This window comes from Falco biarmicus, chromosome 3 (assembly GCF_023638135.1).
Source record: "Falco biarmicus isolate bFalBia1 chromosome 3, bFalBia1.pri, whole genome shotgun sequence".
In the NCBI taxonomy this organism is placed as follows: domain Eukaryota; kingdom Metazoa; phylum Chordata; class Aves; order Falconiformes; family Falconidae; genus Falco; species Falco biarmicus.
This window is the reverse complement of record NC_079290.1, coordinates 75,125,625-75,152,990: the sequence shown is the minus strand read 5'-3', so window position 1 is coordinate 75,152,990 and position 27,366 is coordinate 75,125,625. Positions and strand designations below refer to the sequence as shown.

At 39.7% G+C, this 27,366-nt stretch overlaps 1 protein-coding gene across 1 annotated transcript; it reads left to right on the top strand.

The window, feature by feature from the left end:
- Positions 1-268: 268 nt before the first annotated feature.
- SLC6A19 (solute carrier family 6 member 19) lies at positions 269-26,344 on the top strand. The gene is made up of 12 exons (XM_056331084.1): positions 269-3,630; positions 11,381-11,521; positions 13,059-13,196; positions 14,484-14,665; positions 15,410-15,520; positions 16,304-16,416; positions 18,739-18,867; positions 20,338-20,494; positions 21,207-21,411; positions 21,968-22,127; positions 24,304-24,466; positions 25,676-26,344. The coding sequence occupies exons 1-12, from the start codon at positions 3,429-3,431 to the stop codon at positions 25,883-25,885; spliced, it is 1,911 nt and encodes a 636-aa protein (XP_056187059.1). The 5' UTR covers positions 269-3,428; the 3' UTR covers positions 25,886-26,344.
- Positions 26,345-27,366: the final 1,022 nt, after the last annotated feature.

The window sequence follows — 27,366 nt, the reverse complement described above, 5'->3', positions numbered from 1 at the left end:
GGGAAGCGAGCAGCTCCGTCCTTGCTGTTGTCTTGATCTACATCCCCAGTATTCTCCTACTGCCATGTCTTTTCTTAACTGCTACCCCCTCTCATACTCTTTCCTAACATCTTCATTGTCCTGCAAGATGAAAGACATTCTCATATAAGAAAAGGAATATGCCCATATTCTTTCACAAATGTGTAGGTGTGTATTCCAGTGAAATATATGCATTCTAAAAGGCATATTTTTCCTTTTGAATAAAGTTTTTGTAAAATTGTGAGTTGCATATGGACAAGTTGGCTTACTTTTTTTGTATGGTCTCTTTTAACTTTTTGAAAAAACAATACATTAAAAATATGGGGGTAGCAGACAAAAAGACAGATTTGTCATTCGAAATGCTTTAACACAAGTAATGCAATCTAAATGTAAGATCAATTTTCTCCGTGATTTATAATTAGTGGTTTGCAAAACATGTCTTGTTTGGCAGCCTATATTGTGAAAGGATTGATTTCATCCAGATTTATGAATTTTACCAAACCCTGTGGGATGTGCCAAACCTAAGCCTTGTGTTACTTGAAGGGGAAGTTCACCTCGTCGGAGCGAAGGAAAGGGGCTCTGTTGGACAAGCAAGTGACTGTGGCCACCGCAGAGCAGCCCCAGCCTGTGCGTTCAAATCCACAGGGTGGCAATGTAGACAACCCCTGCGTGCGACTGTGGGTCATGGTCAAGCTGGTGCCATGGCTACCGCAGGTCCTTCAGAAACAGACGCTACGCCTCCCAAGATCATTAGCCATGCAATTACACCGATAAGGAAATTTGAGCTAGATGCTATACCAGCATATTTGCTTCTGCAAATATTTAACAACTGACAGATAACAACCACTGGAACCTGGCATTACTGAAGTAAGAGAAACTTCTCCAGAAAGACATTTCGGATTTATTCAGTAGAAAGCTATCTGGAATGTATTTTTGGATCTTGATAGAAACTGCTTGCACATGAAACTTGGAATTTTTCAGATCACCCTAATACAAGTGTGAATTTATTTCATATCCTCTCATTTTGCCTTCATACAATCTGATTCCTAAAGGAAGCTACATTCATTCCTTCCATGTCAGCTTGCACTATGCTTAAAGAAAAAGATGCTATTTTAGGTTCAATAAATTCTACACAGAATCTGGATTGTCAAAGATTTCTGACTACACAGACATTAGATTGTAGCTGTAAGATATGTTGTGTGGACAGTATGTAATCACAATCTGATTCAGTTATTGAAAGAGGTTGTACGTATGACTTCGCAAAGATTTAGAACTAAAGCCTACAAGTCAGGGAATGTAGAAATATTATGGGGAGGATGTTGGGTTTTCTTCTGTGTCTTCTGTCTGGTCTTTATTACTGCCTCATATTCCCTACAGCATGAATACTGGGATTATCTTCCTACAGTTCAGGAGGCAGAATAATAACTCAGATTAGTTGTGAGCTCCTGGACCGTACAGTTTCTTGCTATTGACCAATAGGTCAAAGTCTTTCTGTTAAATTAGAAGTCGAAGAGCCGCAATTTGGAAGTTCTCTATTGCCACTTAAAAGTGAAAACTGATTTTTCTAGATAAGGAAAGTACAGTAAATATAGTCTTTTTGGACCCTCATAGACCAGCGGCCGCTTGTCCACCACTGGATGTATTAGCCAAGCTAAATAGGAGATATAACATGAACAAAATCTAAGTAAAGATCTGATGGTGATGATAAGCTGTGCTGACAGTAGAAATGATGTCTAAGGTGAGGTTACTAATGCAGTTCCTCAAGGATCAGTTTAGGAACAGTCTTTTGCCATTCTTCTACTAATGACCAAGGACAAAAAGTAGTAGCATGTTAGCGAAATACTCATGATGCAATCTCCGAAGTATTGTGAATGCTGAACATGTATCATCCTGGAAGAACTGAGTAGCTCAATATACTGGAGTATCAGAAACTGGGTGAAGTTTAAAACATGCTTTTGGTAACTTACAGAAAGAAGTTCTGCTGCAAGCCAGGAAATCCTTAGTTGTAACCACTAAAAGAGGGGAAAGGTGTTGATCCAGTGGTTAATTAGGAGACAGCTCGTCAATAGAACTGACAGGGACATGAAAAAGGCAAGTGCTATCACTAGGCAAACTGATAGAGATATTTCAAGTCAAATTAGAGAAATACTAATACCTGATTACAAGGCACAGGGAAAATCCACCTGGGCTACAATATACAGTTGTCCACATCAAGGATGAAGACTTCTTCTGCAACTTTTCAACTCAAAAGATAATGAACAGCCTTCTCGGGGTATAAGAGGACTGAAAATCTAGACTAGCCTTTTAGAAATAGGGAGTACCTAAACCCCAATTTTGAATTGACACAATAAGGTTGCAAAGGGATGCTGTGATAGGTTCACCTTTTGCAGGGGCTAGACTTACAAGATCCCTTCTAATTCTTTGTTTTGACCACCCTGTATCATTGCATGCAATGAGCTGACAAAATTCTTTCCTACAACACACACTGTGTTAGATTTTATTTCTAGTTTTCAGTGGCGAGTACTTATCTTTTGATAACACTGAGATACAGATGGCACAGTCTTGTTATGATTTGTACTGAAAGAATGAGGATGTGAGTAGTATCTGTGATATTTGTTAACCAGTGTATCTTTTTTATTTTTGACCAGTGCATCATAGGGTCATAGAAAAGATGAAGGGACCTTTGATTTCAAGCCCGTTTACAAGAAAGTTGTTATAGTCTTCAGACCTTGTTCTATAATGATTAGAGGTGTTAGGGTAAGCAGATTATGCTTATGATTTTAAAGGTCAGATTTTATAATCCCTTTCATTCTTCATCTTTTTTGTCAGAGCATTTAGGAGGGTAGGATCTCTTACAGAGACGGAAGAACATGTTTTGGCAATTAACAGGGAACATGCAATTCTGTAAGCATACACTATGGGAAACTGAATGTGATGGTGATTCACAAGCAGTTTATCTTCCTGATAAATAGTATGAAACCTCTGTATTCAGTCTGTGGCCAGTGGAATCTTTTTACTCCATATTTGCTAGGGCTATATATGTATTTAAGTGAGTTTAAACAGGGGAGTGGCAAGGGGTGTTTCATAACCTTATAGGCGATTACAGTTTATAGCCAAATTATCTCCTGAATTACATTAGCTGAAATCAATGTCTTCTACTAGATGAACAGACTGTTCCATAAAACCTTGACAGATAAAGCATTAATAAGTGTCAGAGCTGACTTGGTCAATCGAATGATTTGCTGACACTTCTTTTTACCACAAGCCTGCACTTTCAAGTTTAGTGCCAAAGGTTCACTATATATAGCTGAAGACAGCAAATAAATGATCTCTTTTTGCACAGATTTCTAACTAGCTGCCTGTTTCGTTATCTCCTCACTGGGGCAGCGTTTTCACTCGGGAACTAAAATATGGTGAAGCTACAGTTGCCCAATCCTGGCCTGGAGGACAGGATACCTTCCCATGCAGAACTTGAGGTCCTTGAGAAAGAAGAGGCAGACTCCAGACCAAAATGGGATAACAAGGCTCAGTATATGCTGACGTGTGTAGGGTTTTGTGTGGGTTTAGGAAATGTGTGGCGGTTTCCGTATCTCTGTCAGAGCCATGGAGGAGGTATGTCTTTAATATATCTTAACTAACTTTGGCTATAAACTAAGTTTAATCTCTCTTTTGGGAAACAAATAATAGCATATGCTTAGAACTGGTCAGTTCCTATAAGAATAGCGATGTTCATCTCTAGAAGACCGTCTTAACGGAGAAGGTTTTTTCACAGGTTATGAGCACCCACTGAAGTCATGTTAGTGATGGAAGAAAAGGAAGGGACTGTTTTCATTTCGGGATGTGGGACTGATCAAATCAGTCTTGCACTGTCATGTACATAGCATATTTTCTCAATCTAAAACTGATGTTACTTTGCATGCATACATATATATAATGTATATTTAAAAATATTCGTAAACTTCTTGGGAGTGTGATTCTGATCACAATCCCAAATGATCTTTTCATTATAGGGTTTTCATTGGTTTTGGACTAAACTGTGCATCAGCTGTAGGATCCATGCATGTGTAATTATTAATAGGAGTAATAACGTGAAAGTAGTTAATGTTAAGAATATGTTTTTAGAAGCTAGTGTTATTATGTCATTTAAAATCCAAATGTATGCTATTTAGCATATGATTTCCTGTGACTCCTTAGGGTTCAGGTTAGGACTGCAGGACCACACTAAAAATTTTTCATTGTTTTGCATTTTGTTTTTAAAGATCTTGAGCTGATCCAATGTTTAAATATTATATGACAACATAAATTCCTCATTTTCTGACAGTCTTTTCTGCTCACTGCCTACTTTTTATCTGCATTTCACTCTGCCATATGTGTAAAAACTGTTTGTTCCTTTGTGATGTTTGATCTTGAAAGAAAATTTTTGGCTTAAGAAACAGTATTTCAAAGTAATTTTTATTAAATGTACACAGTAAGATGTTAAAAACTCCTCTACCTAGTTAGAGTAGGGACCAAGGAAGGCTCTCTGGGGAGCTGCTGGTACAAACTCAGGGGTGTTGAACAACAGATGACTCAGTTACAAGAAGAGACACCTTTAACATTAAGATTTTTCTAACATGGGCTGGTGTTTAGAGTTTGCAGCTCAAATTGAAGGTCATTTGCAGCACAGCCAACTCTTGCAACAAAAAAAGTTACAAGGCACTAACCCCCTTTCCATGTGTAACAATTTTAATTTGAAAAAGTGGATGGATATCTCCAGAATTCATGGTACTCATTGGCTTTTCAGGTTCTTCTACTTAGAAAGTGGACATGCCTTCTTTCCCAGGGTTGTTTCATTGGCACTTTCCTGCTTTTCTGTCTATCTTTCCTTTCCCTCATGTTCTAACCATATGAAATGCAGCTGAAAAATAAACATCCAACAGATCCAAAGAACTCAGTATGGATCATGGTTTTTTGACTGATGTCAGTGAAGAATTATCAATTGCTTTTGTGTGTGCATCAGTACTGTTTTAATTTATCCTGTGGCAGCAGTTATTTTTCTTTCTTATCAACTTGTGGCTTGTCCTTGCTCAGGAACACTAACACCAGTTATCCCCGGCTTCTTGCTTCCCCATGCTTCCCCAAGACTCTCTCGGTCAAATTTTAGGCAGAAGGTGAAAGGCAGCACATAGTAAAGAAATTAGGTGGCTGGCTCTGGGCTCAGAGCTACTGTACAGATATGTGTCCCTGTAGCCAGGCTTGCTACTTTCTCTGTCAGTTCCTATGCAATGCTGTGAGGCAATACATAAAAGTGGGCAGCAATGCCTTCCCATGGCTTCTTAGAAAAGACTTCTCAACTTCATCACATGTGAAGGTGGAGAGCTGTTGTCTGATCCTTCTCCCTTCCCTGCTGTACCATGAACCTCAGCCTCTTCTGGTAGGGCTTAATCCATCTCCTGCCACGACTGCCATCCTCTCAATGCAGTGCCTATTCTCCAGCTTCTCCCTTCAGTTAGAAAACAAAAACGGCTCTGGCTGTTGTTTGGATGGATGGCTTTGAATTTGAACATGTGACTATCTGTATTGTAAAAACAGATCTTGAAGTTCTATTTCTGAAGATATTTTGGTGCCGAGACATTTTCTACCTCATGCAATTTTCTGGCTTCTGCTTCCCTGTTTCCCATTCAGCCATGCTCACAGCACAGCAAACGCCCAATAGATGCAGCAATCTGCATCGCTTTGGATTGCACAAATGCTTTTAAGTCTGGCTTGAGCTACCTCCTGTTGGAAATGCGTATTTACTAGATATTTTGGACACATTTTGCCTTACTCTTTGCCACTCAGCATGATGGCCAATATGATTCATTTATCTTTGCTTTTGTGTGACCAGGTCAGGGACACAGATGTGCCTCTGTAACAGAGTAGGGGCAAACTGCAACATCATGCACCTTCTTCCAAGTTAACTAACACAAAGCATACACCACAATCATGAGTGCACTGACAAAGCTCCATTTTCGCTTGGTCTGTCCAGTGCCTTTACTCTGGAATATGTATGCCTTCACCCTTTGTGTCTTCAAGGTATGTCTTCACTGAATCCTGGATGCAGAGCAGCAGGAATCCCTGCTGCTGCTCTTTTTCATTGGAGATGGGGATTATGCTGCTCCTAAGTCTGTCCCTGGCATGATTATTTTATAGACCCATAAAGCTCACTTTGGATAAGGTGGTGGATTATGGCCATGCATTAAAAGATAGACAAAAATGCAGCTATTTACCACACAGCAGGTATCTGCAGGGGATAAGAAAAAGTCCTATGTGATCATATAATTAGAGGTTGTCTCATAAGGTGCATGCAGAATCAAGGTTGTATAGACTACCTTATGAAAATAATTTCTAATTTCTGAGGGCTGACTTGCTATCTTAACTTCTTTCTTTTTGAAATATGAATTATATGGATGAACATTTGGAGTCATTTAGTACGAGTGAGGTCTGGTAGCAAGGGTGTAGGTATTTCAGCAAGGGTGCTCCCAAATGAGGCTGGATGTTCACCTACTTTGTGAATCAGTGCTTGCACATTTTATATCCCTCATGAAACATAAACAGACTACTGTGAAGTATAAAATTTACCCTTGTAGTACTTGGACTTCAAGGAAGGTGGATTTTTCCTCTGCAAATAGACTGTGGTGAAGGTAGTCAGGAATACTGAGTATATAGATAACTCTGATTTTCAGATCTTTGAACCTAAATCTAAAATTATATGAGAGCTGCTTCTTCCTACACACAACACGACGATAGTGTTTTAACATTGTGATATACAAAAAGAAATGGGTGGTTGCATAATTTACTTATTTTGTTGTCATAGACTGTGACTTTATATTTTTAAAAATTGAATATTTACCCCAGTAAAATTTAATGGAGTAAATCACATTTTACCTTTTTAATGTCTTAGAAGTTGTAAAATACATCATTACCACAGGTGAACAAGATTTCAATATACACACAGTGTAAAAGCTACGGTGTTTGCCTCCATGCTTTCAACAGTTTAATGAGATTGAAATTTCCTTTCATTTGATAGTTATCTCTGACATTACACATAGATTTTGTTTAATCTTTATTGAGCAATATCCCATTTAATCAATGGTTAAACATTTTTGTTTCGTCCCTGTTGAGTATTATAAAAAAGAGGACATATATTTAATGTTTAAACCACTGATTAAAAAAAAAAGTCTAAGTCTACAGCTCGCGTATGTCTGCAGTAAACCTTGCCACTGCGTGAGGGAAAGCTTTTTTATTTCTGTGTGTGCCACACTGAATGAAGTGACAGTAAAACATCAGCAGTTCCTCGCTGGTACTGGTACCCTCACTACAGTAGAGGTCTAAGGATATGACAGTATAGAAAAACATCTCCATCTGAAGTCTACCTGTCTTCCCTTTATGAGGAGTTATTTGAAAGCCTTTTTTTTTTTTTTTTTTTTCATTTTCACATTTGAAACTCTTAGATTAAAGAGAGAGTAATATCTACAGGTGTCCAAATCAATTATGTGTTTTGAAATACAGTACCAAAACGGGATAAGAATCTAGTATCTCAGCTGTAAGGTTTTCAGACTGGAAGATTACTCGTTGTTTATATACATTTATACAGCATTTATTTTCAGATTATTGACTTATTTGCTAGGTTTATAAAATAGTGACAGCTTAAAAAGCATTGATTTATTTTTTTTAATGTCCCATATAGCAGCTTTTCAGAGTTGTTATCACTTGTAGCTTCTTTCAGAAAGGTTGGGGAGATATTGAGAGAAATGGAAAATAAAGCAGAGTCAGACTTCTGAGCTGGCTGTTACAATTGAACCCTGGAAAGAGAAGAACCCAAGAAAGAGCAAAAAGTGACATACATACTTGAGAACTGCAGTTTTATTTCTCTTGAAAATATACAAATATTCCTACAACTAAATATTGGTAGCTTTATTTATTTGTCCAGTTCTGACATGGCACACCCTGCATTTTTAACTCATCAGAGCTACCATAACACCTAGCCCTTCAAACTAGAGATTTTAGTTTTATCTGTTTGCTTAGGGATATAAATTCTGTACTGCAGGTGTGTACACGCACCATGTACTTATGTCTGGGATGACAAAAGGGGTGAACAGATACCCACCTTCCCCATTTGTGTCCATCCCAGAACCTGAAATTTATTTCCCAGTAATTCCAAGGTAGCAAGGAAGCCAGGGAGCTGTGAGCACACAGTTGGGCAGCACACCATTTTCATGTGATAGATGGCTCCACGAAGATCATCCTTTCCCCTTTTTGTGGCTGCACAAGGTCATGGAGTCCCCTTACCTGACTGGTCTGTCAAAGATGTGGCGTGCTGAAAGACTTCTTTTGCGACATCTTAATAAGGGGACTTCTGTAAAGTATCTTGAAACCTCAGGAAATACTCTGAGGTTGATAGAGCACTCATGGCATGTCCCCCACAGAAGATGGTTCAATTCTGAGAGTCTTTTTTGCACTTTGGTGCAAAATTTGGTGCACTGTGCTGGCAACAGGAAGGCTTATGGTGTAGGGACAGTGCTGTTGCTGAATCTCGCTGTCTTTGGAGGTTGAGGCATGATGTCTACCCAGGCTGCTAGAGCTGTGTGAGTGGAGGTGCACATTTAAGGTTTACAAGGATGTTTCAAGTATAGAAAAAATGGAGTCCAAATCAGAATATCAATCAGACTCCTTTCTACTGAAGGCAAAAAGCTGAGACTACCTTTGAATGCTTTCTAAAGGAAATGCTTTTAATGCTTCATAGGAAACAGCCTGATCTTCCCTCCCTTCTGCTAACAGAGATGGTAATTACCAAAAAAAAAATATTTTCTTTGACAGGTATGTTAAGAAACAGGTGGTCATAGATCAAAAGGACTATAAAGACTGTGTATTTTTTTATGCAACAAGATCTTTGACCGGGGGGGGGTGGGGGAGAAGGAATTCCTAATCATGTCCCTAAGTGATCTTACTGTGACCTGATGAAAAAAAAAAGTTACATGTCTCCATTAGCAGCAAAGACGGTTAAGCAATGCACCTTAGCATAACTAACTGCCAGTCCATTCTTAAATTTCAAGAGATGATTTAAAATCACTGCAAGTTGAGTTTCAAAGGGTGACAAGGACTTACCCTGAGCACAAAAATTAAGAGTATTTGGATCACGTAGCTGTACAGATTCATCTTCTGGACTTAATTACTACCGTTGCTGAGGAAGGGCTTTACCACAGAGAAACGAGTTTGTGGTACAGAAGAGACCTATCTGGCATCCCAAAGGGGTGGTAAAAAGAAAATCTCCAGATAGAGCAGCTGTACAAACTCCGTAGGGCCAGGTTTCAGACTCAGGAGCTGTCTTGGGCTTAAAACAGAGAGAATGCTCTGGAACTGAAACTTTTTAGCATAAACACAACTATCTTGTCCTTATCTCATCTTACCCTCATGAGAGCTCCTGGACAGAGTGCGAGGGGGGAAATTGTGCCAGCCTGGCACGAGGTTGGAGCACACAACATATTCCTGTCTGCTTGCAGCTCCATGCAGTGACACATAGCTGTCTCTGTGAACGGCCAGAGGCCCTGTGTGTGGAGCTTGTCCCACTGACCCTCCCATGTAGGGAGGAAGCCATCAGAAGTAGGGGGACAGCTCTCGACAGCGAGGGGGCATGCATCATGTACACTGCAAAAATCCTGTTTTCTATGAAAGCAAGAATAAAACAGTTAAAAGAAGTGTTATTCACAGAGGATGTCATATCAGTAAAGAACAAATTCTTTGATGCCAAATCTGCATGCACTGCATGTCTAATCAGATGAAGAGGGGCCGTTATGTGCACATCGCTCCATGTTCCAGCACAGTTAAGCAAGTCCATACAGACAACATGGGAGACACCTTTAAAAATGCCAGGAACTGAAAGGACAGAGGGAGTCAGTTTCTTGCAGTGACTGAGTGTGAGGCAGTTTCAATGAAGCCCAGAACCTCTGCCACTGCTGGGTAAGACTTCTGCATCATCAACAATGATGCCAGGGCACAGGCAGCTGAGAATTACATCACCATTCCTGGTGTAGCTGTATTTCAGCAGCCAGTCAACAAAAAATATATTTACTGGTGCACCAGTGATTAGTCATTCAACCTGCTGTGTGGCATGTGCATTTTCAAAGTGCTTAGCATTTTGAATAGCATCTCATGTATTCAAAATGACTGATTTTGATTAGCAAATGTTAAAAATGTCAGTGAAAGACAGGTGAGTAACTAGCATTACACAAATTCCATAGGAGTGGAAAGCAAAAAGTATAGTTTGCTAACTTCATTATAATAGTGGCCACTTGATACAACAATATTGTTTTTAGCAGACTTTATTGAAGTGCACAGAAAGTGAAAATTTTGCAGTAATGGTAGTTTCTACAACTGGTGTAGACAACATCAAGAAGATACCCATGAAGCAGACAAGCATGCAGTTCAGCTTTTTGAAAAAACATTTGACTGCCTTGGTTTCAAAACTATAGTTTCCATTCTTCAAATTTCTTCTTTCACTCACAATCTGATTTTCATTGTGTACATGAGGAAAAAGTCAGCAAATGCCCAAACTTGAACCATTCACATACTGTTTTTCACTTTTTTAATGCACTAAGATTATTTACTGCCTATCATTAGGAAGTTAAAGACTTTTTGTAACAACAACCATAATTGTTATTATGTATAACATGTAGCAATATTCAAGCATTTGACTCTGCACTTTGATATTCCAGTGTGGTGCTCTCTTATCTCTCACGTCCCAGGTACACTTTGTTCAGGAAGAAATTAATTTTAAAAACTTGTCCTATACTAACCGGCTTTGTCATAATTAACAAGGTTTGAACCCTGAACTTCAGATCTCATCTACTCAAACATAAAAGCTGTTGAACACAGCTGCCAGGAAGTTATTGGTTACTTTATGCAGACAGCCCCAGGCTCCTGCCTAATGTTTCAAGGCATGTTGCTTAGTTCATTCAACTCCTTCATATAATTTGCATGATTCCCGATTATAATAAAGCCATAATCTTTTGCAGAAAAAGCAAAGGAAGTCATTCCAGGAAAGTAATTAACTTTCCTTCACCTTACCTCCTCTTGTAATACCAAGGTGGCTTCTTCAAAATTTAACCTTGGGAGTATTTTTGTTTGTCACTTGGAAAGAATAAGAATTCCTACCTGAAACCACGTATGTAATGAAGTTACATACTTGGGCAATTAGGCAGAAACACTGATCAGAAACCGGAGAACGGTTTCCACAAGCAGGCCTACAAGTCACTCACTATGTTAAAAGCCCACAAATCTAATGTTTATGCTTTATTGTAGTACTTCACTGATGGGAAATGGTCTTTTTCCTTATCCATTTCAGGAGCCTTCATGATCCCTTTCCTGATTTTGCTAGTCCTGGAGGGTATCCCCCTGCTTCATCTTGAGTTTGCCATTGGCCAAAGGCTGAGGAAAGGCAGCGTGGGTGTCTGGAGCTCTATCCACCCTACCCTGAAAGGGGTTGGTAAGTCTGAAGAGGATGCAAAAAGCCACCTGAGAAAGCACAAGTTTCTGAACTGATAATCTGAAGAGCAAATCTTCAGGATTTTATTCCGATGTGCCATAAGAAATTCCAGGATATATTACTTTTCCCTTCTCACTAACACTCCATTGATAGGTCAAACTAATCATGATGAGGCACTACAACAATATCGTGTCCACATTCCCATGTAGGTCTAGCTAAAACCTTCCTCTAATTTGAGACCAGTTTGGGGCTTCAGAGGTATTTTCTGTATTATCAATATTGGCTGGTTTTACCATTAAGTTGAATGTTTAAGTGTGCCAAAAATTTGTTCTGTGACTGTTCTGTGGATAAATAGCTGAATCTTTCCCTAAGCTGGTCTACCAGACTTCAGCTTCATGTAATGTTACTTCCTTACATCTGAGAGAGCTACCATGCCAAAAGCCATGGAGGCAGTATTTTGCAGTGAATACTTCTTCACATCTGGACTAGACTTCCAAGCATCCAAACACTCCATCTAACAATGTAGTAAAAGCAGCATTATGCACACAGCATGAAAAACTCCACAGATACCACACTGGAAAGACAGGAGGTGCCATCCGAACATGAGGAAACACTGTGAGGGTGAAGAAACTCTGGCACAGGTTGCCCAGAGAGGTTGTGGAGTCTCCATTCATAGAGATATTCAAAATCTGCCTGGACATGGTCTTGGGCAACTGGCTTTAGGTGGCCTTCTTTGAGCAGGGGGTTTGCCCAGATGACCTTCAGAGGACCTTTCCAATCTCAGCTATGCTGTGATTCTATGATAACCAAAGACTTGAAAGGGAATAAATGCAGCCAGTTAGGACTATTGTTGACATCCACTGCGTCTGTAAATCAGTTACAGAAGATACTTGTTCATTGCATCTGGAATTTTTCAAACTTCTTCAGAACCTAAGAGCCCTCAGGAGCTAATCATTAGCATTTACTGTCTACCAGAGAAGTCACCAGAGGTTGATTGCTTGGGAGCAAGCAAAGGAGAGATACCACCTTGAATCCTGCACCTTTTCACAGATTGTGCCTCCTGGCACCCATCCATCCTATACACCACCACCTCTGCTGACCTCTGCAGTGATATTGTGGAAGAGGAAGACAGTCTGGGTCTCATTTAGGCAAAATCCCAAGTCAGTTGAGATTTACATGTACCCAGCATCCCAAACTCCCCAGATATCATCTGGCAAGACTGTGAACAGGATTGTGTGGTGTCTGTAAGGAGTTAGTCCCCCCATAATGTTGTCTACTATGTGAGTCTCAGTTTCAGTCCCAGAGTAATTTTAGGCTGTAAGTCTATGTAGGACTCAGCTGGCCAACCTTTAGGTAACAAATTTACAGTGATTTAACCTACATCCAAAATAGAGGAGAGGGGAAAGGCTATAATCCCTGTAATTAAGGTGAGGAGGAGAGTGGGGAAAGGTTGAGCTCATACTTATATATTTTGATATGTCTTGAAGATGAAAGTATTGAAACTTACATTGAATTGTTCTGATTTTATTTTTTTCAGGCATAGCAGCAATGTTTGTATCCTTCCTGGTGGGTTTATATTATAATACTATTATTGCCTGGGTAATGTGGTATTTCTTCAACTCTTTCCAAGAGCCCCTGCCTTGGAGCAGCTGTCCTCTCAATGACAACAGAACAGGTATACGTTATGAAATATTGTATTTCGTTCCAACGCACATTCTTCTGTTTCTAGCAATTGGCCTAATTGAGCCTCTTTCTGTAAAACAACAGTAAGGCATGGCAGTCCTTTCAGGAACTTTATGCTATTTTGATACTTGTGTTTTGTAAAAATTCACATTATATAAAATGTGATCAACACTTAATCTTTGAGACAAACTTTGACCTTTTATATGAAACTTCAGGGCTGATTTTGATAGATGTGTTCACATACAGAATATTCTCTGCACTTTGTAGTGAAAATCTAGCATAAACATTAACATTTTCCAGATTTAGACAATGTGTTTCATCCATCTCATCACCAACAGCCTTCTGTTAGCATATTGAAAAGGAAGGGGGGGGAAAAAAAGAAAAAAAAAGAGAAAAGCATAATCCATAGGAAACACCTGTATCTTTCAATATGACAACAGTCTATAGCTCCTTGGATACTGCTTGGTGACAGCAGCTTTGTTTTTCGTAGTCAGTCCTGCATGAAACTGTATGAAGCAGGTTTTTCTGATGGGTCAGTGAACAGCTCTTCAGAGAGCTTTGCACCTCACCTCCCAGAATAAGTATTAAAAGCCCCATATAAGGGCAGGACAGGGCAGAATACTGCACAGGTCAGCACATTGCAGGGAGCTGAGAATCCAACCTCAGCTGGCAAGACCTTGAACGATGCCCCACAACAGAGGAAGACGAAGTATTGCTGATTGTGGGAGGAAAAGAGTTGCTTGGCTGCAGGCTCTATCAGGCAAGAAAGAGCAGGATGCACGCAGAAAACCCAATGTTGTTTGAGTTTGGTTTTTTTTTTTTTAAGATGAGGTAGGAAGTGTACAATTATTGAAAAACATCTGCCTTACCATTTTTTCTTCTACTAAAAAGAAAAAGTGTTCCATGCAATATACATACATTTATGCTCAGAAATCCCTCTGCACTTTCTCTGGCACAAGAAGCTTCTAATCTCACATTTTTGGAGGAAAAAAAAAGAAAAATTATAGAGACAGAAAGGTCTCTGAGTGAGCTTCAAAGATTTTATATGCATGGTTGAATTCATAGAAATAAATAAAAATTCTGTATTAAAACCCCTGGTAAAAAGTTGTCTTTCAAATCTCTTGTTTCTGCATGAAACCAGCCTCCAAGAATCTGAAATAAGCCAACAAGAAATTCATTGGCATTAGGGGGTATAATTTAGAACACTGGATTTTATTATTTAACTTCCTTTTTTTCAACTAAATTAAAATACCAAGTGACAAACATTTTGTGGTTACAGGTTACATAGAAGAGTGTGCCAAGAGCTCTCCTGTAGACTATTTCTGGTACAGAGAAACATTAAACATCTCCACTTCCATTGATGAATCAGGCACTATACAGTGGTGGCTTTTGTTATGTCTGACATGCGCATGGGGTGTACTGTACGTGTGCACAATCAGAGGCATCGAAACAACAGGAAAGGTACTCTATTTGGGAGTTTTATGAGATTATATAAATTATGACGTTGTGATTCCTTATTGATACAGACTTAATCTTACTGTAGAAACTGCCGGTTTCTTGAGTAAAAAAGCACGTCTAAAGCTTGGTGTGTCATCACGGGGCCTGCTTTTTGAAGATGGAAACCGAATGAATGGAATTTGATTTGATTTATGTGGAGATTATTGTGAGCAATTTGGCTTCCTTGTCCTTATAGGTCCTAGTAAAGCATTCCTTAGGTATTACCACCTTAACATTAATATTGATCTTTAATGCAGGATCAAGGGACTCTGTCTTTTTCCTATGGTCATTCTCTTCAAAACATACATGTACAGATTTAAGAGGGTTTGTGCTAGCCCTCATCTCTCTGAAAGAGTGACCAATGTTTGGCTGCCCAGCGAAGCCCTAAAAGCCCATCCTTGCATCAGCCTGATCTCAGGGTGTACATTATCTTTTATGCTGCTTTTGAATTATCTGAGTAAAATTTCAACCATGACAATTTGTCTTAAATAGAGCACTGTAACTGTAAAAGTGGTTATTATCAAACGGCACATACTGTTCCTCTTGAACATAGTTTTTCTGTAGTCTGTTAATTGTGACTCACTTGAAACCTGTCATTATTGTTAGTCACAGTACCTTGTTTATTCCCCCCTTTTCTTCCCTGTGGTGCTGTTTTTATTCAAGTGTTCTGTTTTACTTAAGTGGTTTATTTGCATGTTTCTTGTGCAGGCCGTGTATGTAACATCAACTCTTCCGTACCTTGTGCTTACCATTTTTCTCATCCGTGGCTTGACACTGAAGGGATCAACCAATGGAATTGTGTATCTCTTCACCCCTAACGTAAGTCACTGCATGGTTTGTCCCTTAGTGAAACACAATGTAGCACACTCTGTAATTAACAACCGACTGAAAATTAGTGCCCTCCATTGGTGCTTTTCTAACTGTCCCTCAGGCACCTTTAAAATCTTGATTCTGGGAGGTGAATCCTTTGCATCAGTGTAAAAGTAGACATGTACACAGACATTCTCTGTCTCTCTCCCTGCACCACACCAAAATCTGTTACAGAAAATGGAAAGATCATCACAGAGCAATACAATGGGGTTGCCATAAGGGGACTTGCTTTCTTTTCCTGTATTCTAGTTAAGGACAAGTCTGACTTTAAAGCACAAGTTGTGCAGTTGGGAGTAGAACCCATCTAATCAGCACAGCTATATGGACAAAAGACCTAAGCAAGTAGTTTAACTATACAACAATTTTTAAACAAAATAAAAAGGGGTTTCATTTTCCATGAGAAGCTCTCAGAATGTTCATTATTAACGCTAAATAATAACCTCCTTTTCTGGAAACCGGCATGGCAGCTGTCAGCTATGGAAAGTAACTGGTTTATCAATTTTCAAACTATTTGCATAAAACCTGCATATAGGGTTTTTTAGGTGGGTTTTTTTTGGGGGGGGGGGGGAACTGCTAAGTTTGACAAAAGTATTGACCTATTTGTTGACATTCTTCAAAAATAGTGAGTTCTACATGGTTAGTGTTCTTGGTTTAATTATTGTTTTAAATCCCTTATATTCAGTCTAAATAGCGATGTTACATATGCTGAAAGCTGTATGTCTGATGCCTCAGGTTACCGAGCTGGCTAACCCAGTGACGTGGCTGGATGCGGGTGCTCAGGTGTTTTACTCTTTCTCCCTGGCTTTTGGAGGCCTCATTTCATTCTCCAGTTACAACTCTGTTCAGTGAGTAGCCAGTCAAAAGCCAAATTTATATGAATATTTCATTCTTTCAAATGAAACATGTCCACTTTCTCCCTATTGCTATGTTACTTGGGATTGGGACACCAACCCCTCAGCCACGTAAGGCACATCTCCTCTGACTGATCCTAGCTCTCCTGAGCCAAGATTTCAGGTCCCAGCACTGGCTGACCTCCTGCACAAAGATGTGTTGCAGGCTGGAAAGAAAGGGACAAGCTCCCACCACCGGCTGATGAGCAGGAGCCTCCTTTGTGGGAACTCTTGATGCACAGTGATGCCCTTTATCTCTTGCACTGTTGGAGCTGGGTGATGGTACACACATTTTGCAGACCACAGTTTAAATCTTTAGCTTAGAGATGAGAAGATATAACTAGGAGTTTTGAAATTCAGATTCAGTTCCTTTCTCTATATATGCACTGGGGCCAGGGAAGAGATGGAGCGTGAACTCCTGTCACCCAGGGGCTGACCTGGTCTGCAAATTACAGCGCAGTGCTATATTCTATGCTCTCCCTCACAAAATACTGGAGCAACCACCAATGCCTTTGGTGCTGGCCATCCCTTCAGCACTGCCCTCTTGAAAGACAAACTGTGTGTCATTCTCTGAACCTAGTATTTTCAATAAATGTCTCCCAATTAAGTTTTGGATATCTGGCTTGGTTGTGCATTCAGAAATCTGTGTTTCGGTTATGGCTCAGATTCAGCCACACCACACCAACATTTCAGTCACCGATGTAGTTCCTTGCCACCACTCCTGATTTCAGATGTTTTTTAAAAGATCATCTGTAACTTTTGGTGCCTGCGAGTCTTGGTGTGAGGTGACAAAGCCCTGCTTCAGGTCCAAGTCAATGTCCCATAACCATGGGGGGGCAGGGATGAGAGTGTTCTGCATCTTTCCAAAAGACATAAAGAAAAAGAGCATTGTCCTCCTGCTTTTCCAACACACAGGCCTGTGGCACCAGACCATGTTCCTTCAATGCTCAGTCATTCATGACTTCAGGAGGAAACTGCAGAAAGTCATGGAATTCCCATGGAGATATAAAAAGAAAAAAAAAAAGTGTGTCTGTGTGTGAAATTCCACAGTTACACTGATGTTGGGCCACCTGCAGTCCAGCACCAGCTGGACCAGGTGTGAGTCACTCTGCTTTCAGATGGTTTAATCTGAAGTATAAATATCTCAGGAAATATCATGAGGCTTCAATGCCATCAGGGATTCAGTCATTCGTAACAAGGAGGAGCTTGAGCATCTTACGCTCTCTGAAAGGAAGGAGTATTTTTATCAAGCCTATCATTGAGAATCTTACACAATCATATACACAAGAGTATGGCAAGGAATTTCCATTCAGTGCCCTCTGCCCAGCAGGGACCTATTTGCAATGCTATAAATGAGGAAAGGTCACAGCGTCACAGGTCTTGGCTGGGCAGGTTTGTCTTTCTTCCCCTCTCAAAAGAGGTCAGAAAATTGAATATAACAACATCATTTAATCTCAATAGCCCTCTCTTGCTCAAGAGAACTGTGATATCAACAGCTTTACAGCCTTCTCATAAAACCATTAACTAATTTAATATTGATTCTTTATCTTCTCCCTCAGATGAATGTCTCTTTCAGGCTCTGCAATTTTTTCATCTTAGCGCAGGTATGCTGGCAAGAAGTGCCCATAGCAGAGAATTCTCTACAAAGCACTGTACCTTTCACAAGGGACAGCTTCTCTGTCTGGCCTTATTAGCAAAATGGTCCATCAAATTTCCAAAACTTGAGGACATTTTGAACTATCTTTTGGCCAATAGTCAAACAAATCTGTTCCCAAGTGCTCTTGGCTCCTGCAATTTCACCATACAGAAGTGCTATGGAAACTTTTATTCACTTTTCCTTTCCGACTGTCTGAATCCAGACCTAAAACTTTCACCTTGTAGCAGAATACCCCAGCAGCTAAAATACAGCCTATGGCAATGTGTGTCTGCACACACATATGCCAGGAACAATAAGGAGGAGACATATTTTTCTGCCCCTCATGTTCTACTTTCCATGATCCAGATGTGGAAACAACTCAGGTGGTTATTCCTTATGAATAGGGTTGTTTGAAGGGAAAAACTCAACCCAAACCAAGACCATAGATGTTAAATTGCTTAAGGCACCAAGTTTTAATTCACTAAAACCATCTTTAATAGCTGTACTTGTATGCTCTTAGAGAGTATACTGATGTACCTATGCATCTGTAGACTAGTTTTTTGTTAGTCTTTGTAGCTAGTGTTTAGTACTTACTTTGGGAATGTGTTTGAAATCTGTTGTTTCTTTTCTTTGAATTACAGCAATAACTGTGAAAAAGATGCTCTGATTATCTCAGTGATCAATGGTTTCACATCCATCTATGCAGCAACTGTCATATATTCCATCATCGGATTCAGAGCCACAGAAAGATATGATGACTGTTTTGACAAGTAAGTTATTGGGGAAAAAAACCACAAAATATGCAGGTGTGTTTGGCTGGGGCAGCTCTGTTAGCCTGATGATAATAAATTTATCATATTTGAATAATTGTAGCTCTTGACCCACATGGTATTGGACTAGTCATTACTTCAAAATATTCTAATCACATGGTGTCAATTGCTTAGGAAGTAATAATTGTTTAAGCCAATTGATTTCCTACATATATGTTGCATAAGCAACCGTATTTTACATTATTCCCCGATCTTTCTGAAAAGTAATAAGGAAAAGTATATTCCATATTTTAATGGTTTTTGAAACAGTTATTTGGAATATAACTGCTTTTGTTGTAACAATTTCTATTTACACAAAGGTTTATTCAGTCTGTGGTATCTTGTTTCACTAAAATATGCTAGAATATAGTTTTAGAGGTAAATGTGAAAAATTAATTTGCAACAATGGGTATGAAACACCATGTTCTGAAAAATGTATTTATTTCACTGCATAGGGAAAAAGTTTCAATAAAACTAGTTCTGTGAAAAATTGGATCTTGCATCACATACTCTAAAAAAACAGAAAAGGATATTAGGCGGCTGCTGCTACGTCTACTATGGCTGATGTCAAATCCTCAAAGGTCTCCTGATGTTCTTGGCCAAACTATGTAGTTCTGCCTTGGAGATCACTTGCAATGAGCCACTGAAAGCACTGCCCATTTTAAGAAAGCTCCCCATGACCAGGGGGTTCTGAGAGTCCTGGCCACAGCTGGATCACAGTGTAGGTATCTCAGGTACTGCTAGTGACTCTGCATGCTATGTTGGGAAATCTCCTGAATTAATTCATTAAATTCTTCCCATTTTCATTCATTGGATGAAGCTCTACCAACCACTGAAAAATTGTTTAGAAACTTTGCAAAAAATACCCAATGCAGAATTCACAATAATCAATGCCTACTCAGCTGATATGTGGAATGAATGTATATTCCCTGGTCCCTGTGTCAGCTCTGTATTTAGGTTGCCTCCTGGAGAACTTAAATGCTTAGGTCTCATCAGAGGTACCTAATTTCACCAGAGAAATTCAGATTCCATCCTAACCAGGGCTGCCAGACCCTGTGGGTTCCAGTCAAGTTCCTCCACATTCAGCTGTAAAAGTGCATGATACATAACTTGCAGACACCTTACACATTCCCAGAAGCTGCCCAGTCTGGGAACTGATGCCGGGTCTGTAGTGCAAAGATGGGCACCCAACTTTTGCACAGGTCCCGAGGCTGTCTGTCCATCCATTTAGCTGTCGTCTGTGCTATGGAAGACAGTATTGGTCCCATCTTGGAAGAAGAAAGGAAGATTTGTACATGCACAAAACTGCTGGACTTCCCAGTTTCAAAATCTGATCTTGACATTGTGCTCTTAATAACTTGACGATGAAAATGAATCTTGAGGATGCTTACAAATAAATAATTTCAGATTACTTGCATTTCATTTTTTCAGAAATATTCTTACTCTGATGAATGCATTTGATTTGCCGGAAGGTAATGTAACCCAAGATAACTTTGAACAAATGCAGCAGCTATGTAACATTACTGATCCAATGATTTTTGCAAGCCTGAAGTTTGAATCCTGTAATCTGGAAACCTTCCTGAATGATGTGAGTTTAACACCCTGACTCATATTGATACCATAATTATGGTAGGAATGTATGGCAACTTTTTAATTTCTTAATGCTTTTTCTTCTAAGGTTGTTGTTTTTTTTTATATATTTCCACTGATGTTACACTTGGCTTAGAATGCTCTTGGACTGAAGAATTACTTTGATATTGAAGAGAGAAACTGTTTAATTCCTCTGAAAAGTATTGGCAATCTATCAGACTAGCAACAAAACACACAAGTGTTCTAGGCTGGCCTCACATAGCTGGCAAAATAGCAGCAGGTATTTCTCTGGAACTCACTGGCTGCAGCTGTGGTAGGACAAGGTGACCAGGGAGAGACTCCCAGTGTGAGGAAGCAGCAGGAAGTCCTGTCCTGATCAGCATGAGTGCGTCACAGCACAGAAAGAATGGACCTTGACCCTGGGGTGAAATAAAGTTAAAAGAAGAATTAAATGGGTGCACCTTGGGTTTTTTTGGTTAAAAGGGTGGTGAATTACAGATGAAAATGTGTGTCCATGAAATTCCATGAAATAGAATTTGTATTATAATTGCAGTAAATATGTTGTTGCATTAGGAGGTCTTTGTGGAAGCAAAAAGCCCAAGTATTGTGGTATGGTGTAGCATACACCAAGTCTAGTGAATACAAATGTAAATTTAGGTGCTGCATGATGTTACCGAGCCTAATTTTGGAGCTTCTGAAATCCTCCACAGGGAGTTGAAGGAACTGGCCTAGCTTTTATTGTCTTCACTGAAGCTATCACCAAAATGCCTGTCTCACCTTTGTGGTCCATTCTCTTCTTCATCATGCTCTTCTGCTTGGGTTTGTCATCTATGTTTGGAAATATGGAAGGTGTGCTTGTACCTTTACAAGATCTCAAAATTATACCCCCTAAAGTGCCTAAGGAACTTGTAACTGGTAAGTGCTCTTTTAGAGACAAGTGACCTTCCCCCTCCCCAGGGAATAACTCGTATGCTGAAAAATCAATGCACCACCCATCTACTTTCAGATCTGTCATGGTCCTAAGGCTCCTAGATAACCTACTGAAGGTTTTCTCATGTCCCCCAACAGAGCAGCTCCTGTGAGGTACCCTCTGAGCCTGCAGACAGCTGCTCACCCATGACTTGCCTGTCAGCCTGCTCACAATGATTATCACCCCCTCTGTTGGGAAGCTGAAGGACCTAAGCCCTTCACTCAGGCAGGATTTCCCTCGGTGCAATACTGTCCCACAGACAAGGAGGAAGAAGACCTGTTCTGTCTCCTCAGCCTTCTCCCATTTTGTTTGCAACATCTCCCACCTGTGCAATGTTAGGAGAGTTTTGACATTTTACCTGCATGAAAACAGGCCTTCTCAGAATATCATCAAAAAATATAGTAGTTACTTATAAAGCTTTCTAGCTACTGGGAAAATATCTTACTTATTTTTGTTTTGCTTTCTTTGCCTAAATGTGCTGTTGTTTTGTTTTTTTCACAGGTCTCATTTGTATGGGGTCTTACTTGTTAGCTTTTATCTTTGTGCTGAAGTCTGGTAATTACTGGCTGGCTCTATTTGACGGTTTTGCTGGCTCTATTCCCTTGTTAATAATTGCATTTTTTGAGATGTTTTCAGTCGTCTACATTTATGGAATAGACAGGTATGAAATACAAGTTAAACATTACTAGAAACTAGTGCATAAATTGATCAGTTATATAGCTGCAATCTTGCTACATATCAGTGCATAGAATTTCTGTTACAGAAATCTCTGAAATTATGCAACTGTAGTTTAGGGTTGCTTATATGACTTAGGTTTCTAAAATGATTCTCAACAAAAAGAGAAAATACTTGCTAAGAGTGCAGTGGGGATTTTTATTTGTACATGAAAGGTTTTCACTTTAGTAATACATTATAGTAGATAATGCTCTGTAACAACCAGCTAAAATAAACACATCCCTAAGATACTGCAAGAAAATATTAAGCATTAGCAAGTGCCCTAGACTATAATAACATGAGTGCAAATAATTTATTTTTAAAGTAGTCATCAGAACATACGTATTTGCAGCAGTTACATAGTGCCACTAGAACTCATTTACATTTTAAATACGGTGAGATTTACAATAAATCTTCAAAACAGAGGTATATCCCAGGAGTGTTTGAAGTTAATGCTAAATGATATTGTCCCAAGCAGGGATCTCCAGGCAGGCTGCAGATACTGTTTTACAGCAGGATGCAAATCCAAGGCTACCGAGATACGTTCTTATCTGATAGATTCAGGACTTTATCAGTTGTAGCAGTGAGTAATTATCCTAGCACCTTTCTAGGGATGTAATAAATCAAATTTTGCCATCTTTCTCTTCATAATTAATACATGAGGACTATGAAAAAAGCACGGGGACTTCAATTACCCATAGGTTTTGCTTGAACCTACAGACCCTCCAGCTGTGCTGCTCCTGGACAGGGGGTGAATGCCCTTGTGGCCCATCTTCCCATACTTAAAGTTTTATATTACCTGAGGAGGCACAAATCAATTTAGGTAAATTAGATGAGCAGAGGGAGTGCCCTAGAGAAAGGCAGCTTATTTTAATTTGTTAAGAACAGAAAAGTCTGTGTTGATCACTTTTGCTTCCCTTTAAAATCTCAGAACACTTTACAAAGTCAAATTGAAATTATTCCCAGGACACAAACATGGGCTGAGGCCACAGAGGGGTGGGAATTGATTCAGAAAAGAGCTTCACACTGAACTTTCATGCTTCTGGCCAGTACACATCGCTGTAGCCCCTGCCCAAAGGTGGTGGTATCTGCTCCAGATGAGTCTCTGTGACCTTTTTCTGAGAAAGGGTCATTTGTAAAAAGATGGTGCTCCTGCTTGAAGGAGAACCCACATGTTATTCATGACACTCACATGAACTACACCTGGACATGCTCTGCAGCTGGGACATGAGGCTCCATATAATTTTAAGAATGATACCTAGATCTTAGAATGTAGGAGTGAAAATAAAATAAATTTACATAGTAATTGAGACTCAACTTAATCCTGTGTGTTGTTCATAGCTGTAGGACCAACTGAATAGTCCCCTTAGACCTACCCCCATAGGATATGCAGGAAAGGCAGACAAGAGGACTAACAACAGAGGCCCCAACCTTCCAAAAAATAAGTATTTTTTAAGAAGTGTATGTACATGGTGCTGCATCATATGTAGAGGTCATAAATTAGTTCATGACTGATGCAGAGAGTATCACTCTGAATGCGGGGATTGTTTCTTCTTACCGAGACATTTTTGCCCCATTGTCCACGGCATGTTCCATGAATAACCCAAATAACGCCTTTTTAGGTGTTCTTAATAATGTGTAAAGTTAAATATTGTTTCAGTACTCAACCTGAGGAAAATGGTAGAAATCCAAATGAAGCAAACAACATGCATAGAATCTAATTTTTTAAATTACTTCCATTTGCTATTGCTCTTTTTTAATACTGTCTCATTCCTTTTAATTTATGCAACTCTAAGTTGCTTACCAAAAAATTGTGAAACGATACTGCAATTCGTTATAGAGAAAGTCCACCAGCACTGACTCTTTTGTGGCAAAACTATTTTGTATACGCTTCACAAACTGCTTGAAGAAAGTTCATTTCCAAAAAAAATTCTTCTGTCTTGCTACAATAGCTGCCTTAATTTGAACTACTTTTAGTAGTTTGATGTTGCTATCAACCCTCATCTCACGTTGACATTAGCACAGTCCTGGGAAGCACAGCTAGGGATAGAGCACCCTTTGAGCAGGCACCCTTTGATCTTGATGAGTTTTTACTGTCCTTAACTTCCTGGGTTTGTTTCTAGGTTTAACAAGGATATTGAATTCATGATTGGACACAAGCCCAATATTTTCTGGCAGGTTACCTGGAGAGTTATCAGTCCTCTCATTATGTTAGTTATCTTCTTCTTTTATTTTGTGGTGAAAGTCAATGAAGAACTGCTCTACAGCATTTGGGATCCTAGCTATGTAAGTATATGGAACCAAAATATTTATTTAGATTTATTTTATGTATTCTTCTTTAATCTAAGAGTCATAGCCAGTCATATTCATCTCCCACCTGAAAGTTTTCTGGTAGAAAGCTTACTACAAGACATAAAGTAATAAAAAAAACCAAAACACTTAAAAAATAAGTCCTAAATTCAGCTGTGATGCCTGCAGCTGGTATATAGCAACACCTGAGTAACTTTTCTGAACTGGAACAAAACCAAAGCATATTCCAGTTGTCAGGCAAGACTGAAACAGATGTCAGTTCCCCAGCAGGAATTATAGAAGAGCTGGAAGTGTCGCAACCTTTCTGTGTTGACAAAGGACCAAATCTGTGAAGCCATTTTGATATTGCACTTGTTTCTGTGTGCATTTTAAATCACAGAACTGCAGTAGTGCTGGAGAGCTTCACTAACAGAAGAAATTGATAATAATTAATATTGATAGTCAGATTTCTTGTTTCCTCTTCCAAATGTATTAGCATGATTTAAATTATAATTGCAGCAATGAGTTACCTACTTTTCCTTTCCTCCCCTTGCAGAATAGACAGCTGTATGTGGTACAGAGAAGGGCATGTTAGAAAAAATGTGGGTCCCATAATTTTCTCCATCACCCCATCTCTTCCCTGACAGTCTAGCTCTGCTTTTTGTTTGTTGCCTTATACTAGCTGCCACCCTTAAAGCAGAAACAGTCCTGCAAGCACATTTAATTTCTAAAGATGGCTTTTTATTTTCATGAGACAGAGGCAGAAAGGGAGGGAAAGGAAGGCAGGGAAATGGGACTGCTTTCTTCTCTCTTCCTTGGCAACCTCTCTTCCTTCTTAATAATGTTTCAGCCCTCCTGCACCCTTTGAATTCAGCCCTCCTGCCCAAAGGCTGTTTGGCCACCAAGCCCTGGTGGCCTGTGAGCCCCCCCCACCCCCCATGCCTTTGTGCCTGGGAAGCATGCCAGGAACACCACCAGCCTCCCTTCCTGCCTTTTGCTTCTTTCACACCATCTTCTTCCCATCGCTTTTGAGTAAAAATAAGTCCAAAACAGCTGGGACTGGAAACTGCTGCGGAGCAGGCAAATTATAGTGCCATTGTGGCTAGCTGTGCCTCTGGTTTTGATCTGTTGAATTATCAAATGTGTGCATGTTCCCAGGTATTTGCTCCTCATGACTTTCTGCAACTTGATTGTTTGCTCTTTCAGGAGAACTTCCCCAAAACACAGAAGACTGAATATCCCGGTTGGGTGTATGTTATTATTGTAATCCTCTCCGGAGTGCCTAGTTTGGCCATCCCTGCCTTTGCCATCTACAAAGCCATCAGAAATTGCTGGCAGAAAAAACATGATCGTACAGGCCTTATGACCTCCACATCTGAGACTTCTGTTAATGGAAACTTAAAGTGTTCAACATAAACCACTTTAAAAAATGTGGAAGAATGCTTTGTCAGTGAGACAAGTAAAAATATTTTTTTTAAGAATCCAGAGTTAATTTTATTTTCATAAAAGGATAACTATGTGTTGTTTCCAGGTAAACATATGTTTACGTAATAGTGCAATGCACTGTAAAGAGTTAATGGCTTGGATTCTGGAAGCAAAACAGCCACATTTGCAAGTGATTAGGGCACCAGGCCAAATCATTCATCCTCCTGTTTTTGAGGCCAGCTTGTCTGAAACTGGCTTGCAGTTCTGTTTGGAGATGCACTGCACTTGACAGGCCATAAGTGACTCTTCCATGTGCAATCATTCTGGTTGGGTGGCCAACATGAAGGGTAACTGAATACTGACTTCTCTTGCACATTAAATTGTTTTTACTTTACATGCCACTGTGTTGCACAAAGTCACCAATATTATTTGTCTCATGCAGATGTTTAAAATATTTAATAAAAACATTTCAAAGTATGAGAATAACAGTTTGAATAACTTATAATTCTGGATATTTTATTAATTGCCTTTTACTTCCAAGTTCCCAGCAGATAACACTGCTTTTGCTGATGACAGAAGAGATAATCTTGCAATGGGGCAGCAGCAGTTCAGGAAACAGCAAAATCTGCCTTGCCTGGCACCCGTGATGAGCAGGGGGTGTGCCACTTGCCTGGGAGGTCTGTGCTGATGGGGCATCCACGGCACCCAAGTGGTGCAGAGCTTCTTGCCCTCATCTGTCACAATCAAGGCGGCTAGCTCTAATTCACATACACACACACGCACACACGCATATGCACACGCCCACCTATGTTACAACTATTTCAAACTTTTAACTTCCATGTGACCCAGAGGAGCTCAGTTAGGAGTCCCATTCCTTCTGTGGTCACTGGAGAGGGAAAAGAGGCACCGTTAGAGCACCCAGGCTGAATGCCAGAAGCAGACAGTGTAGATGTCCCCTCCGGACAGGTGGTCCCTTTCGTCCAACTGTCTGTGTACGAGAGCAACACACTTGTATCACTTTGCAGCTCTTCCTGTACCCACCTTTTATGACAAATTTACACTCTGACACTCCTATTAGGAGTGATTATAAGATCAAAATACTCTTTTACAAGAAATAGGGATATTTAGGGTATACCTACTTTAAAGTGTGTCTTTAGATTAGTATATCTGCTCTAAATAGAGAGTAAAGTACCAGGCATTGTACGTGCATTTGAATGATTAAATTCATTTGCATTCCAACTGAAAATTTGTTATTATTATTTGAACGTGAGTAATTATTACAAGTATTTAAAGATGTTACACTGTAACAGGAAAAACAATTTTTATCAGATTTTCCTGCTGAGAAAAAGCTCAGCCACCAAGATTGAGTAAAAGTGGCTTTGAAGTGGTCAGCTGCAGGTGGCTTGTATGGAAATCAGTGTGTCACCGGAATGGCTCCAGCACAGTACAAGGCATCTCCTGATCTGAAGTGC

Excerpts from the sequence above, each read along its gene's own strand:
- SLC6A19 (XM_056331084.1), top strand. The coding sequence starts at position 3,429 with ATGGTGAAGCTACAGTTGCCCAATCCTGGCCTGGAGGACAGGATACCT. Across the intron at positions 13,197-14,483 it reads TCTCAATGACAACAGAACAG|GTTACATAGAAGAGTGTGCC; the intron begins GTATACGTTATG and ends TTGTGGTTACAG. Across the intron at positions 16,417-18,738 it reads TCCAGTTACAACTCTGTTCA|CAATAACTGTGAAAAAGATG; the intron begins GTGAGTAGCCAG and ends TTTGAATTACAG.